Source organism: Hemicordylus capensis, chromosome 5 (genome assembly GCF_027244095.1).
Source record: "Hemicordylus capensis ecotype Gifberg chromosome 5, rHemCap1.1.pri, whole genome shotgun sequence".
Lineage (NCBI taxonomy): Eukaryota > Metazoa > Chordata > Lepidosauria > Squamata > Cordylidae > Hemicordylus > Hemicordylus capensis.
The window spans coordinates 228,751,579-228,769,164 of NC_069661.1; the positions used below are offsets into that span (position 1 = coordinate 228,751,579).

The window sequence follows — 17,586 nt, forward strand, 5'->3', positions numbered from 1 at the left end:
ATTGCTTTGAAAACTCTTATTTCTGGTTGTTTCCTTCAGTATGAAAGAATAATCCCAATATAGTAGTATGTCCTAATTTGTAGGTATTTATAGATCTGCTCTTTCTAGCTATTACATTTTACCCGTCCATTAATACTGTCAGCACTCCTGGGAAATTTTGCAGGAGCTTTTCTGCATATACACAGTGTTCACTTAAACACATTACATTACAAGAACTACTGCTAACAGTATTAATAAAATTAATTCTTTAGTTCACAAGTTACTTGCTACTTGGTATATCTGAACTGGCAGCTTTTCACATAATTGCTAAAGAAACCAACAGGAGTTTGTAAACCAACTCATATGGTTGTCTCATGATCTGCTACCTTTTTTAAAATTTCAATTGCTATCTGTCTGTCTTGCACAAAAGTGTTCTGCTAATTACAGAGGCATAAACTTGCTTTTATTGGATTCGGACAGATAATATTAACCTCCCTGCTATTGTCCTGCACCACATCTTCCATTACTGGCACCTTTAAAAAAAGAAGTAGTGAATTTATGCCACTGCACACTTGCATTTATCAACCTTAGGCACCTTGCCTGTTAAGTCTGGGTACCTCACAATCTCATATCAAGACCATAAACATCTACCCATAAAAACATAAAACAGGTTGCTCACCTGTAAGTACTGATCTGATAGAGATCCATCAACATCCATAAGAATGGGTAATGTGCCCTCACAGGACCCTTGCTGTAGAATGCCGCAGCTCATCAAGTCGACCAAGGCCAACCCCAACCCCGTCCGCCTACAGCATGCTATTTAAAGGCAGACCGGGTGCCTGTTCTTCAGTTCTTGGGATGAGGATCACCATGGAGGAAGATCATCCAGAATAGGTGTGTCCATCAGCATTGCAGGAAAATAGCATGCAAACTCAGTACACACACAGCGCAGCACTACTGCAGAGGGGTGGTCCAGGAGGGACTTATGGATGTCGATGGATCTCTACCAGCAATAGTTACAGGTGAGCAACCTGTTTATCTGGATTGAGATCTGTTGAGATTCAAAAGAATAGGTGTTTAGTTGGCTCGCAAAAGGAGAAGGGTACAGTAGTAACGATTCTAACACCCGCTTCAAAACAATTCTCCCAAAGCTCACCTCGGAAGCAGAGTGCATGTCTATGGCATAGTGCCTGATGAAGTAACTCAGCAGACCAAGTTACTGCTTTGCAGATGTCCATGAAGGTTACCCCTGATAGGTGTGCAGCTGATGAAGCGTAGGCATGAGTTGAATGTGCCTTGATTGTTGTATATTCTGTGTCTTGTAGGACAGCATGATGTGCTCAACTAGCCATCTAAACATTTTTTGTCTGGAAATGCAGGAGCCTTTCACAGGGCCCTTGTTGGCTACAAACAAGCACTTGGTGACTCTGAAGTCTTTAGTGCAATCCAGGTAATATAAAAGTGCCCTCCGCACATCCAAGGAGTGCATTGCACATTCTAAAGGGGTAGATGGACTCCTGAATAATGTAGGAAGAACAATGTTCTGGTTGAGGTGGAAGTCAGACACCACCTTGGGAAGAAGAACCGGGTCCATACGCATTAGAACTTCATTAGAACAAGTTCTGTTGTATGGTGAATCTATCCACAAAGCTGTCAATACACTAACGCATTTAGCCGTAGTTGTGGCCAGTAGGAAGGCAGTTTTCAAAGTTACTAGCTTGATAGAGGCAGAACCCATAGGTTCAAATGGATCTGCTGTTAAAGTTGAAAAGACCAAGAATATGCTCCATGGTTCGATGGAGTGGATACAATCCAATTCAGTGAATGGGTGGATACAAGTTCACAAGGCTTTTTAGGAAAGCCCTACTGTCTGGGTGTGAAGTGTCTTTCTGTCATAGCTCAGATGTTTTGAAGATAGATGCACGTTCAAAGATACATTTTGCAGCCTTTGTGATTTCAGACTAGTCAGGTAGGAGCAGCACATCCTTGATCGTGGTTTGGGTAGGATGAAAGCCATGTATCCTTGCGTAGGATTTGAATCAGAGCCATTTGCCTTTATAATTACGCCTGGTGGATTACTTTCTTTGGTTTAAAAGGATCTTACTAGAAAGTCGATTCACCATGCTGTTAGGCAGAGTGAGAACACATCTGGATGCAGTATGCTGCCATTGTCCAGTGTTAAGAGATCTACTTCTTGTGGTAGCCTCTGGTAGCGGTTCCCTGACAGTTTGAGTACTTGTGGAAATCTTTGTTGTCTTGGCCACCATGGTGTCACCAAGGTACCCGATGTTGGGGCAGTCAGAAGGCCGGCAACCACTCAGCTGTTCAGCAGTCGCAGAGGAAACATATATGGGATCTCCGGCTGCCAATCCAGCTGAAAGGCGTTCTCCAGTGATCGTGGGTCATGACCTGCCCTAGAGCGGAAATGAGTGCACTTTATGTTCTCTGAGGTGGCAAAGAGCCCTATAGTCGGTCATATTCAACTCGTGAAGAGAGGTGTAATATATCCTGTCTTGATTTCCCATTCATGATGTTGTTGTTGTAGGGAAAATGGACTTAAGTAGTCCTCTAGGATGTTGTCTAGGCCCTTTATTGGGATGGCCATCAGATAGACTTGATGCTGGATGCAGCAATGCCATAATTGTAGGCTGAGTGCACAAAGACTTCAAGACACTGTCCCTCCCTGACGGCTGATGTAAGCTAGGGCAGTGGTTTTGTCTAACTATACTTGCACAACTTTCCCCTGTAGAAGTGGTAGGAAGGCTTTCATTACTTTGAAGACAGCCAGTAGCTCCAGGAAACTGATATGTAATTGTGTTTTTTGAGGGGTCCACTTACCCTGAATCTGATGTGTCCTGCAGTGAGGCCCCCAGCCTAGCAGAGAGGCATCTGCTAATCAGATAGGAGTCATTTGAAAAGTAATCTCTTCCAGTAAATTTCTGCTTGTTGACCACCAGGTAAGCGAGCACAGAATTTGATCTGGGAGCACTAGATGTAGGCCTTGATCCATATTCGGGTGGAAGACCAAGCTGTAACTTACACATCTTTAATCTGGCATATCACCCCACTGTGTTGCAGGATGCCATAAGTCCTAGGAGTCTTTGAATGAGTCAGGCCAGTTGAGATGCATGCTGTTAGAAATGGAGAACCAGGTCCCTGACACACTGGAAGCATTCCTGAGGTAAGTATGCCTTCCTAGCTTCCATGTCCAGGACTGCTCCAATGTAGTTGATAACATGAACTAGCTCCAGTTTGGATTCTTTCCAACTGACTTGGCTCCCCAAGTCTTAGAGAAGAGATAGTGCATATTTTGTCTGAGAACGCAACTCTTCTGTCTTTGGAAGTCAGGAGCCAGTCATCCAGTATGGATAGATGAAAATACCCTGGGTCCGGAGGTAAGCTACCACTGCAGCTATACATTCTGTAAATACCCTGGGGGTGGTGGTGAGCCCAAAGGGTAAGACTGTATATTGGTACACTTGATTTCCTGCTGTGAACATCAGATATTTTCTGTGTTGTGTCCTGATGCCAATGTAGGAATACACGTGTTTGAGATCCAGTGTCACAAGCCAGTTCTCAAGGTACAGAAGAGGTAGGAGCTCTTGTAACACTATAATGTGGAATTTTTGCACATGGACAAATTTGTTCAGGTGGCGTAGATCCATAATAGGTCATATGCCACCGTCCTTCTTTGAGATCAGGAAATAATGGGAGTAAAACCCCTCCTGACTGTGCACCCACTGTACTGGGGCAATAGATCCTTTGGCTAACAGCTCCTTCACTTCTTCCAATAACGCTTGGTAGGACTGAGTGAACCTCATCCCTATAAATCTTGGGGTTGTTCTGAACATTATCATGTAGCTGAAGATATGATCTTCAGGACCCAGCAGTCTGTTATGTGGTGCCATGCGGGTGCATGGTGTGCCAGCTTGATGTTGGACGCTATCAGGAGAATCGAGTTCATGTGTCTGGTGTTCTCCCTCACTTGCCAGGATGTTGTGGGCCCCGGTGGCAGGAAAGGGGAGGAGTGTAGTGGTGACAGTGGGTGGACCTGAACCTCCAAGTTTCTGAGGCTCAGTCTGCTTCGTACATTGGGGTTGGTCTGATTTCCCCGTGTCGTGAAAAGGGTATTTGTGATAAGGTACTGCTTCTACCAAAGAAAACCACAGGGCTCTGTGGGTGCCAGGAGTAGAAATCAACTTGATGGCACACTTTACAGTTTCCTAAAGTCATGGCACTCCTGTTTCGAATAAGGACAGTATTTGGAGCCATAGGGTTGACGTGGTGCAAGATTTGACACTGAAAAGGCCCTTCCATCAAAAGGTAAGCTCTCAATTATCTCTTTCATATTGTCCTGCAGGTTGGTGGAGCGAAGCCAGGTATGCCTCCGCAGGGAGATTGCGGCTGCCAAGGAGTAAGATTCAGACTTGGCCAGGTGCTTGGCAGTGCTCAGTTGCTGGCAGGTAAGCGCCACTGATTTATCCATTTGCTGGAATTGCTTCTTAAATTATTCTGGAGAAAGGACCTCCAGGGCATTTTGTAGATCTTCCCATAAGCCATGGGTGTATTTTGCAATGCATGCTGAATAGTTTGCTATCTTAACAGATAGGCATAAAGTAGAATAAATCTTTCTCCCCAAAATATCCATTTTCCTCCCCTCTTTGTCTGCAGGCATAGCATGTTGATGACCAGACTTTGAGGACGATGAAGTGTTGCAATTGATAACTAGGCAAGTTAGGAGCGGATGCTTCAGAAGATATTCATTATCTTTCGCCTAAACCCAATATAAACTCTCCAGTCTCTTAGACGTGAGGGGTTGAGGTATGTATTACCTACCATGTACATTGTGCAGCCCTTGAAATGACTGGGGAAACAGGCAGAGCCACGGGCTGAGTAGATTCAGACTTAGTATTTAAATTATGGACAGAGTCATCAATAGTGACTAGCTTGAATTTGAGACTGAGACCTAGCACTTTAGCCATCTTCCTAATGTGAGGGTGATACACTTTCATTTCCTCATTAGAGGAGACATGGGTAGTTGGAGCCACGTCAACTGGAGGTCCCACCCTGTTGTCAAGGTCATCTTCTGACTTGAAGTCAGAAGAGCCATGGTGATTTGAAGGTGAGTAAGACAGTGATGGTGGTATGTATGCTTGTATCTCAATAGTAGTTGTCTTCCGTGGAATAGGAATACTCAGTGTTTGTGTCCCAACCTCCAGGCTTTTGTAAACAGTCTGTGCTGCCGTATCTTTTAAAACTTTGACAGGGGGGCAGGAGGTTGTTTATGTTGCCACCGAAACAGTTTTGAGGGTTGTGATGGCATGGTCAAACAATTACCTCTAGTCAGGGTGTACACAGTATGGATCTGAGTCACAACCGTCATTTTTATTATTTATTCGATTTCTATATTGCCCTTCCAAAAATGGCTCAGGGCGGTTTACACAAAGAAACAATAAATAAACATGGATCCCTGTCCCTAAAGGGCTTACAATCTAAAAAGAAATCTAAGATGTACACCAGTAAAAGTCACTGGAGGTACTGTATTGGGGGTGGATAGGGCCAGTTACTCTCTCCCTGCTAAATAAAGAGAATCACCACATTAAAAAGGTGCCTCTTTGCCAAGTTAGCAGGGGTTGGTACCACTAAATTACCATTAGTGGTAGTATGGTTTAGTTTGTGAGGACTTACAGGGTTGGTCCTCTTGAAAATCATAAGGGAAACCGGGACAACCTGTCCTCATAAGTGCCAATGCCAGTGCTGCCTCCACAGCCGATGAATGTGCGAAGCCACATGTATGCCATGGCGAAGAGTCTGCCAAATGGGCAGCAGTCAGTGCACCCGGTGTCATAGTACGGTGGACCAACGACTGCACTGCAACCGGTTTCCTAGGAGTTCCTGCTTCTGACAGTTGCCGAGGAAAACCTTTAAATGTGGATGCTGAGGGAGTGTTGGAGTTGGAATGGAGTATAGAAAGCAAGCTGTGGGCAGTGGTAGAATCTAATACCGCGTCCCTGTCCTCCCTATCGACAACTGAAAGTCGGTATTTGGGCTTGGCATCGTGGAGTCACCAACCTTGCTGCCGACAGCACTGGCGTGTACAAAATAAAAAATGGAACTTGCACTTTCGAGTCGATGGAATTTGGATCGATACATCTGGAGGTATTGGAGCTGAAGAATTTGTTGGAGTGGGAGCCGGAGACAGAGCGGGCTCTCAACGTCATCAATCCCGGTGGTGAGGCGCGGTCAACATCGAGGGCTCTCAGCGTTTCCGATATCGGTTATTACTTTTCCTTTGAGGCTGAAGTTCTTGACGTTGAGAGATGTCTGTCAACCCCAACATCAGAGGTTGAGGATTTCAAGGGCAGGATCTGTAGGCCTGATGGAGACAGCATCCTATCCTTCGTCAAATCCACTGTTTTGGATTTCTTTGTTCTCAGAGAATTATCCAATCTCGATTGTTTGTGCTTGACTTAAAACTCCAGTGTCGAATGGGGAGTGGACTTTGAAGAGATCTTTGGGATTCAAAACAATGCCAATGTAGAGTTCAGTGTCGATGGCTGTGGTCTTGTAGGAGGAAGCTTAGATGCTGACACTGAAGCTTTCAAAGTCGATGATGAGGTCACAGGGTGGGGTTCCCCCTATGTCAGACTTAGCACCTCATCATTAATGGTGGTGCGAAGCTGCAGGGCCTGATTTTTTCTCGTCTGCTTTGAAAAAGATAAACATATCCTGCAAGAGGAAACACTGTTCTCTCCCAGGCAGATTAAGATCTCCTGGGAAAAGATCTCCAGGTCATGGAAATCTTTTGAGTGAAACTTGGCATTACAGCCTATGCACCTCTCCTCAGCCATTTTAGGGATATCACAAACCGTAGTCAGTCAGTTCCAAATTTGAGTACACACCAGCGACGTCCAGAAGCCGTTTCCAAGTCAAAAAACCAATAAATAGTCTGATATATTTTATTTTACAGATGAATTCAGAAGGAGGAACTTTACTGACGAGGAGCGACAGCCCAAGGACTGAATGCAACGGTGGTCGGAAAAGAACTGAAGAACAGGTGCCTGGCTCGCCTTTAAATAGCACGCTGTAGGCATGGGGGTGGGGCTCAGTCACCTCGATGAGCTGTGGCATTCTACTGTGTGGGTCCTGAGCAGGCACATTACCCATTCTTGTAGATCTCAATCCAGATCCAGCAGTTTTTTTTGTTTAACTCAAGCTTATTGGGTTGGTGATATTTGGATGTAGTTATGTGAATTCAGTTGTTAAGGAAAACAATTCCAAGAGAAGGAAGCATATATTATCGAAAGCAAGTGCAGATCCGTTCTCTTGATAATGTAACAATTGGTACAATAAACAAATGAGATGTAAGAAGCAATGTTAGCTTCTGATAGCTTATTATAATTAGATCAGAAGGCTTCCTCACCACCACCCAAAAGCAAAGTGACCCATCAGACCTCTGTTTTTGCCTGTAAAAAGCTGCTTCATTAGATAATATGGACAAACAGTTTTGTCCAGCATTCTATTCTTTCCCACATATCCTCTTACCTGCCTCGGCTTCCAACACTGGAAACACTGGGTGAACGAACTGGGGGATGGACACCAGATACAGTACCTGGCCCTAATCCAGGGAAAAAAGAAAAAGTGTAAGCTTGCCTTTGCAATTTACTTTATATTTCAAATGCATTCATGCAACCTGGCTTGTATAACTGAAACCTGGTTGGGAGAGGCTAGTGGTTGTATGTGGGCCCAACTTCTTCCTAAAAGGTACTCTGTTGCTGAGCAAGTATGGGGAAGTGGGTGGAGTGGCTGTGGTTCTGAAGAACAGCATCTCTCTTACCATCCTTGTGATAGAATTGACTTATTTTGAGTTTGTGTATCTCAGGATGGAGACTCGGGATAGATTGGGGATTCTGTTGGTGTACCATCTACACTGCTGCCTAACAGACTCCCTAAATGAGCTAATGAACCTGGTTGCGAGTTGGTGTCAGGAGCCATCCAGGCTTTTGGTGCTGGGTAATCTCAATATCCATTTTGAGACTGGCTTGTCCTGTACTGTTCAGGAGTTCATAAAACTCATGAGAACTATGGGCTTATCCCAATTAGTCCTAGGACCTATGCATGTTGCTGGTCACACACTGGATTTGGTCTTCTGCTCAGATCAGAGGGGGTGTTCCGTGGGTCGGGTCTCCTGTAGTTTTTCCATTGTCATGGATGGACCACTTCCTGGTTAAGGCTGATCTCACAGTCACGTCTGATCTCTGCAGGGGTGGTGATCCTATTAGAATGGTCTGCACAAGAAGGCTGTTGGATCCCAAAGGGCCTTGGAAGGTTTTGGAGTTGATTCTGCTGGCTATACTGTTGATGCCCTGGTGGATACTTGGAATAGGGAACTTATCAGGACAGTAGACATGACCACTCCTAAGTGTCCTCTCCAACCAACTTCAAAATTACCTCCATGGTATACAGAAGAGCTACGGGAGGTGAAGCAGCAAGGTAGACTTGAGAGCAAATGGAGAAGGACTCACCTTGAATCTGGTAAGACACAGCATAGAGCCCATTTGAAGGACTATGCTGCGGCAATGTGTGCAGCAAGGAAGCAATTTTATTCTGTGTGTATTGTGTCTGCAAGTTCTTGTCCAGCAGAGCTGTACTAGATTGTAAGGGGTTTAATTCAAGCCCCTTCTGTTTCAAATCTATTTCCAGAAACAATGTCTCACTGTGACACACTTAATGAGTCTTTTGCAGACAAGATACCTTGCATTCAGGCTGATGTGGACTAGGGATGTGCAAACAGTTCAAGGGGGGTTTGGTTCTATGTTGAACCGGTTCAGTTTGATTGTTACGGGGTCGAACCAACCCCCCAACCCCGCACAGTTTGCAGGTTTGTTTTTAAAAATTATTTTCTTACCTTTAGCCCCTTCGGGGGGCTTTCTCTAGGCCGCAGGGGGGGTGTATGTGTGTGTCCGCGAAGGTTCCACCTTCCCCCCACTGGCCTCGTTCATCACCGCCGTGGCCCAATTTATTTATTTATTTATGAAAAATTTATACCGCCCTTCCAAAAGGCTCAGGGCGGTTTACATTAGAACACCATTAAAATCAATTAACAATGAAAACAGAAATTTGCGTGGTGGGGCACATAGCGAAGAAGACATTCTCATACCCAGGGCCTAAGCCGTTTAGGGCTTTGTAAGTTATAACTAGCATTTTGTATTTTGCCTGGAAACCTATTGGCAGCCAGTGTAGCTCCATCAACAGAGGAGTAACATGTTCTCTCCAAGATGACCCAGATACCAACCTGGCTGCTGCATTCTGAACCAACTGAAGTTTCCGGACTACATACAAAGGTAGCCCCACATAGAGCACATTACAGAAATCATATCTGAAAGCTACTAACAAGTGTACCACTGTTTTGAGGTCATTCATCTCGAGAAATGGGCGCAGCTGGCGTATCAGCCGAAGCTGATAGAAAGCACCCCTGGCCACCACCTCAACCTGAGAAACCAGGGAGAGGTGTGGATCCAGATGTACTCCCAGACAGCGAACCTGTTCCTTTTGAGGAAGTGTGACCCCATCTAGAACAGGGAGATCAAGATAGTCTCTAGAGTTCTGACCTCGGTCAATAAGTAGCTCCATCTTATCTGGATTCAGCTTCAGTTTATTCTCCCTCATCCAGCCCAGTACTGCTTCCAGGCAGGCATTTAGGGAGGATATGCCAACTCCTGAAGAGGCTGATATGGAGAAGTAGTTCTGGGTGTCATCAGTGTACTGTTAACATCCAGCTCCAAATCCCCTGATGATCTCTCCCAGCGGTTTCATGTAGATGTTAAAAAGCATTGGAGAAAGTATGGAGCCTTGAGGGACACCATACTTAAGCTCAGATCTCGAAGAGCAACAATCTCCAATCGACACCATCTGAAATCTGTCCGAGAGGTTGGAGCGGAGCCACTGTAAAACAGTGCCTCCCACCCCCAACACTCTCAGATGTTCCAGAAGGATACGATGGTCGATAGTATCAAAAGCCACCGAGAGATCCAAAAGGACCAACAGAGTCACACTTCCTCGGTCAATTCCCAATTGGAGATCATCCATCAGGCTGACCAAGGCAGTCTCCAACCGATAGCCCCACCTGAAAACCAGTTTGAAATGGGTCTAGATAATCAGTTTCCTCCAAGACCGACTAGAGCTGAGAGGCCATCACCCATTCAATTACCTTGCCCAACCATGAGAGATTGGAAACAGGCCTATAATTGTTCAACTCTGAGGGATCTAATGCAGGCTTCTTAAGAAGAGGTCTAATAATTGCCTCCTTAAGACAAGGAGGCATCCTGCACTCTCACAGAGAAGCATTTATGATTCCTACCAGGCTGTTTATAACAGCCTCCTTGCTAGATTGAACAAGCCATGTTGGACAAGGGTCAAGAGAACAAGTGGTAGGCCTCATTACCCCAAGCAGCTTGTCCACATCCTCAGCAGTCACAAATTGAAACTGATCCAGTCAAATCACATAAGAGGAATAGTTGGACACCTCCAGTTCCAACATCAAATTAATTGTGGAGTGTCCATCTGAGTCGGCCCAAATCCAAGAGATTTTATCTGTGAGAAACTCTTTAAACACATCACAGCGGGGAAAAGATGATTCCAAATTCTGGTTCAAGGGAGGGGGTGCAGATACTAGTCCCCTCACAACCCTGAACAACTCCACTAGACGTGAAATCACAGAGGCAATATGGGCAGAAAAGAACCACTTCTTTGCCACATGTATTGCCTGAGCATAGATCTTTAGATGTGCTCCATGTCGTAATCTGTCAGATTCGAGTCTCATCTTTCTCCACTTGTGCTCCAGTCGCCTACCTTGCCGCTTCTGCCCCTGTAGATCTTCCGTATACAAAGGGGCCAATTCTGAAGCGGGTTGGAGGGGACGCTTAGGAGTCTACAGCCCTGGTGAGCAAGTTGTTCCAATTCTCCACCAGGGCATCAACAGGATCACCAGCAGAGCCAACACTGAATTCCTCCAAGGCTTCTTGGAATCCAATAACCTCTTCAGGCGGGCCATTCTAATAGGCCCCTCGCCCCTGCGGAGATGGGAGGTGGTTATAAGTCCAGCCTTAACCAGATGGTGATCCGTCCATGACAATGGGGATATCACAGGAGTCCCCACCCACGGAACACCACTCTGATCAGAATAAAAGACCAAATCAAGTGTGTGACCTGCACTATGTGTTGATCCAGAAACCGCTTGGGATAGGCCCATAGTTGTCATGGCCGCTATGAACTCCTGAGCTGCCCAGACAAGTTGGTCCTGAAATGAACACTGAAGTTCCCCAGTACCAGAAGTCTGTGAGACTCCAACGCAAGTTCTGCGACCAAGTCCGTGAGCTCAGTAAGGGATTCCGTTGGGCAGCAGGGCGATTGGTACACCAACAGAAGTCCTAATCTATTCCTGGTCCCCAAACTTAAGTACACACATTCAATATGGTCTGATACCCTAACAGGGCCTCTGGTAAGGGAGATGTTATCCTTACAGACCACAGCCACTCCACCTTTTCGCCCACTTCGGTCTTCCATATGTTGCCGTGGCAGCCATTTTCTCCATAGCTGAGCATGCGCAAATGGCCTCTGCAAGGTCTGGCATGGCCCAGAGCCTCGCAGAGGCCATTTGTGCATGCACAGCAGCCATTGTTTGTGCATGCACGGAGGAGGAGAAAATGGCCACCACGCCAACATACGAAGGCCCCCAAAGGGGGTAAAATGGGCCGCGGCGGTGGTGAACAAAGCCGGCGGGGGGAGGGGGAACCTTTGTGGACCCCCCACAGCCTAGAGGAAGCCCTCCAAAGGGGTTAAAGGTAACCCCCACAACAAACAAAAACCTTCACGGATTCCCCCACTGTACTGGACCGAACAGGGGTTCTTAGGGGTGCCAGACCGAACAGGGGTTCTAAGGGGTGCCGGACCGAACTGGTCCGGTCTCGAAATGAACTGGGCCAGCCGGTTCTGTGCACATCCCTAATGTGGACTCCAACGTTTCTGCAGGGCCAGTTAGGGAGATGTCTGGCAATCACTCTTGCAATATTTGATTAGATCAGTTTCAATTTTTGACTCCTGAGGATATAGACAAACTGTTTGGAGCAGTATGGCCTACCATCAACATGGCTGATTTCATCTTGCAGGGACGTTGTTGGAGCTGGCCTAGTTGATATCATTAATAAATACCATACTGAGGGAGGGCTGCATGCCACACTGTTTGGAGGCGACAGTGGTTAGACCTCTTTTTAAGGAGCCCACTCTGGATCCCCTGGTGATGGATAATTATAGGCTGGTCTCCAATCTCCCATGGTTGGGTAAGATGATTGAGAAGTTGGTGGCTGACCAGCTCCAAGTGGTCTTGGAGGAAACTGATTATCTAAACCCATTGCAAACTGGCTTCATGGTAGGTTATGGGGTTGAGACAGACTTGGTCGGATGACATTTGCCAGGAAATTGACAGAGGGAGTACGACTCTGCTGGTTCTTTTGGATCTTTCAGCAGTTTTTGATACCATCAGCCATGGTATCCTTCTGGATCACCTGAGGGATTTGGGGACTATTTTACAGTGGTTCTGCTCTTGTGTCTCAAGTACATGGTGGTGCTTGGCAACATTTTCTCTTCTAAAAGCGGGAGCTACTATATGGAGTCCCTCAGGGTTTAATTCTTTCACCAATGCTTTTAAACATCTACATGAAACTGCTGGGTGAGGTCTTCAGGGGAATTGGTGTGGGTGTTATCAGTATGATGATGACACCCAAATCTATTTCTCCTTGACATCAATAAAAGGAAATGGCATTAGCCCCTTAAATATCTGCCTACAGGCAATAACGGTCTGGGTGAGGGATACTAAACTGAAGCTGAATGCCAGCAAGATGGAGGTGCTGAATGCCAGCAAGATGGAGTCGTAATCTGCAAGACAAGATAGAACTTCCTGTTCTGGATGAGGTTACAGTCTCCCAGAAAGAACAGGTTCATTGCCTGGGAGTGCTCCTGGACCCAAGACTCACCCTGGTGCCTCAGGTTGAAGCTGTGGGCAGGAGCACTTTTTACCAGCTGTGATTGATTTGAGAACTCCATCCATTTATTTATTTAACATATTTGTATACCACCCAAAATGCAAGTCTCTGGGCAGTTTACAATGTTTGAGGAGAATGACCTGAAAACAGTGGTACACCAGCTGGTAACCTCCAGATTGGACCACACTGCATGTACTGCTGCTTTTGTATGCAGTTTGGAAACTTCAGTTAGTTCAAAATGTAGCAGCCTGATTAGTCTCTGGGGTACCGTGGAGAGATCACATTATGCCTGTTCTTAAAACAGTTGCATTGGCTGCTAATATATTTCTGGGCAAAGTACAAAGTGCTGGTTATTACTTTTAAAGTCCTGAACAGCTTAGGTCTGGGTTACCTGAGACAGCACCTTTCTCTACAAGTTCCCTATTGCTCATAAAGATCATCAGGACGGGTCTGTCTTTGGGTGCCACCAGTTCATCTGGTGTCGACATGGGATCGGGCCTTCTCAGTTGTTGACCCTAGGTTGTGGAACGCACTCCCCATAGATATGAGAGGATTATCTTCATTTGAGGCCTTCAGGAGAGCCTCAAAGACCCATCTTCTTAGCCTGGCTTTTAATTATATCCAGTTTTAATTTTAATCTGTTTTTAAATGCTTTTTTAATTTTAACATAAACCACCCTGAGCCATGTTAGGAAGGGCAGAGTGCGGGTGTGCATGTGTGTAAAAAGATATGAAGTGGGAAATTATGCTGTGTGTGCCAAGTCCCCTTGTCTTACACGTTGGAAGATGTGTGGGGACAGGGATGAAAAATTCTCTCCATATGGCCACATTTACATCACAAATTAGAGTCTGGTTTCCAATCTGGTATCTGCTACATACCAACAAAATCCTGAGAACCACACATCTATTTGTGATTTTCTTTTTTAAAAACAAAAATAACCTCAACTTTGATTGTGCAATTGCAAAGCCTCCAGGGCACCAAGGTGAGAGACTGGCTCTCTATTTGGACTGGGGTTCCCATTAGTCAACAGAACTGGATGAAGTGCCTTCTTCCTTACAGCAAGAAAATAAACTGCTTAGGGAAATTATGGGATCTCCATCTTTAGAAGTGTTAAAGGATGGCCTGGAACCTGATGAGATGATTTATAGGGATGTGTACGAACAGGCCATGTTGGAGGACTGTGGCGCACGCACGTCAGGCACATGCGCACAAGTTACTTCCACTTTTCGCAGTCAACAAGGGGGCAGGGAGGAACGCTGCCGCCCTGAAAATTTCACTTTAAAATGGAGCGCCGGGAAGGTTAAGTAGCCCCCCCCCAAGCACCCCCCCCCCGGCGTCGGAACATGCCTCCGCGGTCCGTGCATATCCTTGGTGATTTAGAGTGGAGTAATCCATTTAATTTGTACAACTTAAATTTTGTTTGCCAACACTGCGAACACTCTAGTTCAGCCTTTGACTATTTCATGCCTTATATTACTTTCAGCATCGATTTCTAATTCTATTGCACAGGAATTTTTTGTGCTTCTCATTATAATCATTTTCTCCTGTTGATTATTTTTCACACTGAAATACCCCACGTGCAATACAAGCTGTTGCTTCTTTCTTTTAAAATTACATGTTCTTGTTCCCCTCTCTCCCTGCAATCTCATTTTCCAGGTTATTCTTCCCACCTTTGAGTCTGCTTTACATGTTAGGCAAACCACAGATCTCTATTTCATTTACATCTATCTATTCTCTCCTTACAGCCACCTTAAGTGGTGCAGTGGGGAAATGCTTGACTAACAAGCAGAAGGTTGCTGGTTCGAATCCCTGCTGGTATGTTTCCCAGTCTATGGGAAACACCTATATCAGATAGCAGCGATATAGGAAAATGCTGAAAGGCACAGTCTCATACTGCGCAGGAGGAGGCAATGGTAAACTCCTCCTGTATTCTACCAAAGAAAACTACAGGGCTCTGTGGGCGCAAGGAGTTGAAATCAAGTTGATGGCACACTTTACCTTTATTCTCTCCCTTGCCTTTCCTTACAAGCAGCAACCTCTCACCTGTTAAAATGTGTATATATTACTTTTCAACAACACCCCTTAAAGCAGTTTTCAGAACACAAGGTACGAGAAAAAGGTTCCCTGTTTCAAAAGGGTTCACAATCTTATAAAAAACCACCAAAGGGACAACAGATGCTATGCTGGATGAATAGGGCTTTCCTCCTGCTAAATAAAAAGAGAACAGGAGAGACACCCATGTCATAATGCTATGCTCGCTTCATTAAAGAAATTTCTCAACTACCTCTTCTCTGAGACTTTCCTCTCCTGTGTAAAGCACAACTGCAACTGATTGCAAAATGTATCTATGCTAATAAACTCTTTAAATTCTTTTACTTATTTTAAATTTCCCCTTTCCTACTCCCTCTGTGTAAGAAATTGGCCATGATTTGTATTTGACTTTTATTTATACATCAGTTAGTGCAATATTCTGAGACTTACAAACAGTTGCCCTACCTGAGAGACCTGGAGATGGCACTGATGAGTTTGGGGACTGGATAGTTTTGTGTAAAGGAAGTTTGTGTTGGCTCTGCTCCACAGTGCCCTCTCTCCTCCCAATGCTATCCAACGAAATACTTCCTGAACAGTCAATCTTAAAAAGGATGACATAAGGTAAAGTAGTTAGGTAGGACAGAATCATCTTCTCACTTATCTCTCCTTTTAATCTGCCCATGAATTCTCATACTACAATCAAAGCACAAAAGTACTGATGGCAATGCAATGGGGGAAAATCAGGTTCAGAAGATATATGCCATAAATGAATGCATGCATCCCCTGACCTGATCCTAATCTTCTTCCCATACTACCTCATGTACCACACTTTTAAGGGCACTGACTTAAGGGCGGCCCTGCTGAATAGGACCAAAGGTCCATCAAGTACAGCACTGTTTCTAAGACTGGCCAAGCAGATGCCCCTGGAAAGTCCACAAGTGGAAGATGAAGATGTAGTCTTCTTTGGTTCACTGGTATTCAGAGGCATACATTCTGAACCTGCAGGTAGTATAGAGCCATCTTGACAAGTAGCCCTGACAGAACTGCCCTCCCCTTTTAAAGCCATCTAGGCTAGTGCCCATCACCACTTACTGTGGTAGTGGATTCCACAAACTAAGTGATGTATGAATTATTTCATTTGTTCTGAATCTCCTGCCAATCAGTTTCCTTGGGTGACCCTAGGTTTCTGTCTTATGGGACAGGAAGAAAAATATTTTTCTATCCAATTTCTCTACCCCATGCATAATTTTATAGACCTTTATCACGTGTGCCCCCACCCCCGGCGCTTTAGGGACAACAACATAAGCCCCTAAAGTTTCTTCATAGGTAAAAACAGGTTGCTTACCTGTAACAGATGATCTGGAAGTGGTTCCATACTTTCATAAGTAGTGGGTTCTGCGCCTGTGCAGATCAGCTTAGGGCATAATTCATTAGCTCCTCGCGACACCAGCAACCGCTGCCTGCATGTGACTGCAGTATCTTCTAGCGGCGGTTGGGTGTCTTCTCCCTCAGTTTCTTGATGACCGACGTGGCACGTTGACACTTGCTCTGTCGCCACGAGCTGATGGTCCAGTGACTTGTCGGTACATTGAGGGGCCAGATGGGCGGTTTTTTATGAATGTATGGAACCACTTCCAGATCATCTGTTACAAGGTAAGCAACCTGTTTATCTGGATAGTGGTTCCAACATTCATAAGTAGTGGGTGAATTACAGGCTCCCATGATGGTGGGCATGCGTCGCAAGTCACTAACACCCGCTTAAGGACAGCCTGACCAAATTCCACAGCAGCTGCATTGAGCAGATCTATGGCGTAGTGCTTGACAAATGTCTAATGAGATGACCATGTAGCTGCTGTATGGATATCACTGAAGTGAATGCCTGCAGAATGTGCAGCCGATGTGGCATACACCCTCGTCGAATGCGCTTTAATGGAGGCTGGAGGTTGTTGACCTTGCTGGTCATACTGTAAGCCATCTTTATCAGCTCCACTAACCAGAAGGACAATTTCTGGCTTGATGGAGAGCAGCCCTTGCAAATTCACAAACAGATGTCATGTTTTCCGAACATGGAGAGTGGTTTTTAAGTAGTAGAGCACCGCCCTACGGACATCTAGGGAATGCACCACCCTTTCCAGAGGAGAAGATGGACTGCTGAAAAAGGTAGGAAGCACTACCTCAGTATTCAGATGAAAATCTGTCACAATCTTAGGCTTGAACTCCGGATCCAGATGCATCACCACACGGGCCAGATAAATCCTTGTATATGGTTCATTAATATGGAGTGCTTGCAATTCACTCACGCGCTTAGCCGTAGTAATTGCCACCAGAAAGAGTGTCTCCGTCAGGGATGAAAGGACTAAAGAAAGATTCCATTTGTCCGCTGGTAGCCTCACTGATGGATATAGGTTATTTATTCCCCTTATAAAATCTTTACATCTCGGATGGGTGAACACAGTCTTTCCATCCCATCTGTCATGGCGAGCTGATATGGCCACCATGTGGACCTTTATGGAGACGTTAGCTAAACCACTTTGTT

General features: G+C 45.4%; 1 protein-coding gene across 3 annotated transcripts in view; it reads right to left on the reverse strand.

The window, feature by feature from the left end:
• The window catches only part of TRIM24 (tripartite motif containing 24), a 102,332-nt gene that overhangs the window by 8,047 nt on the left and 76,699 nt on the right, over positions 1–17,586 (reverse strand). For all 3 annotated transcript variants that reach the window (XM_053255064.1, XM_053255065.1, XM_053255062.1), the window contains 2 exons: positions 15,516–15,651; positions 7,525–7,597 (listed from right to left, as the gene is read on the reverse strand). In XM_053255064.1, coding sequence (XP_053111039.1) covers positions 7,525–7,597; positions 15,516–15,651 — 209 coding nt within the window. The remainder of the gene's footprint in view (positions 1–7,524; positions 7,598–15,515; positions 15,652–17,586) is intronic.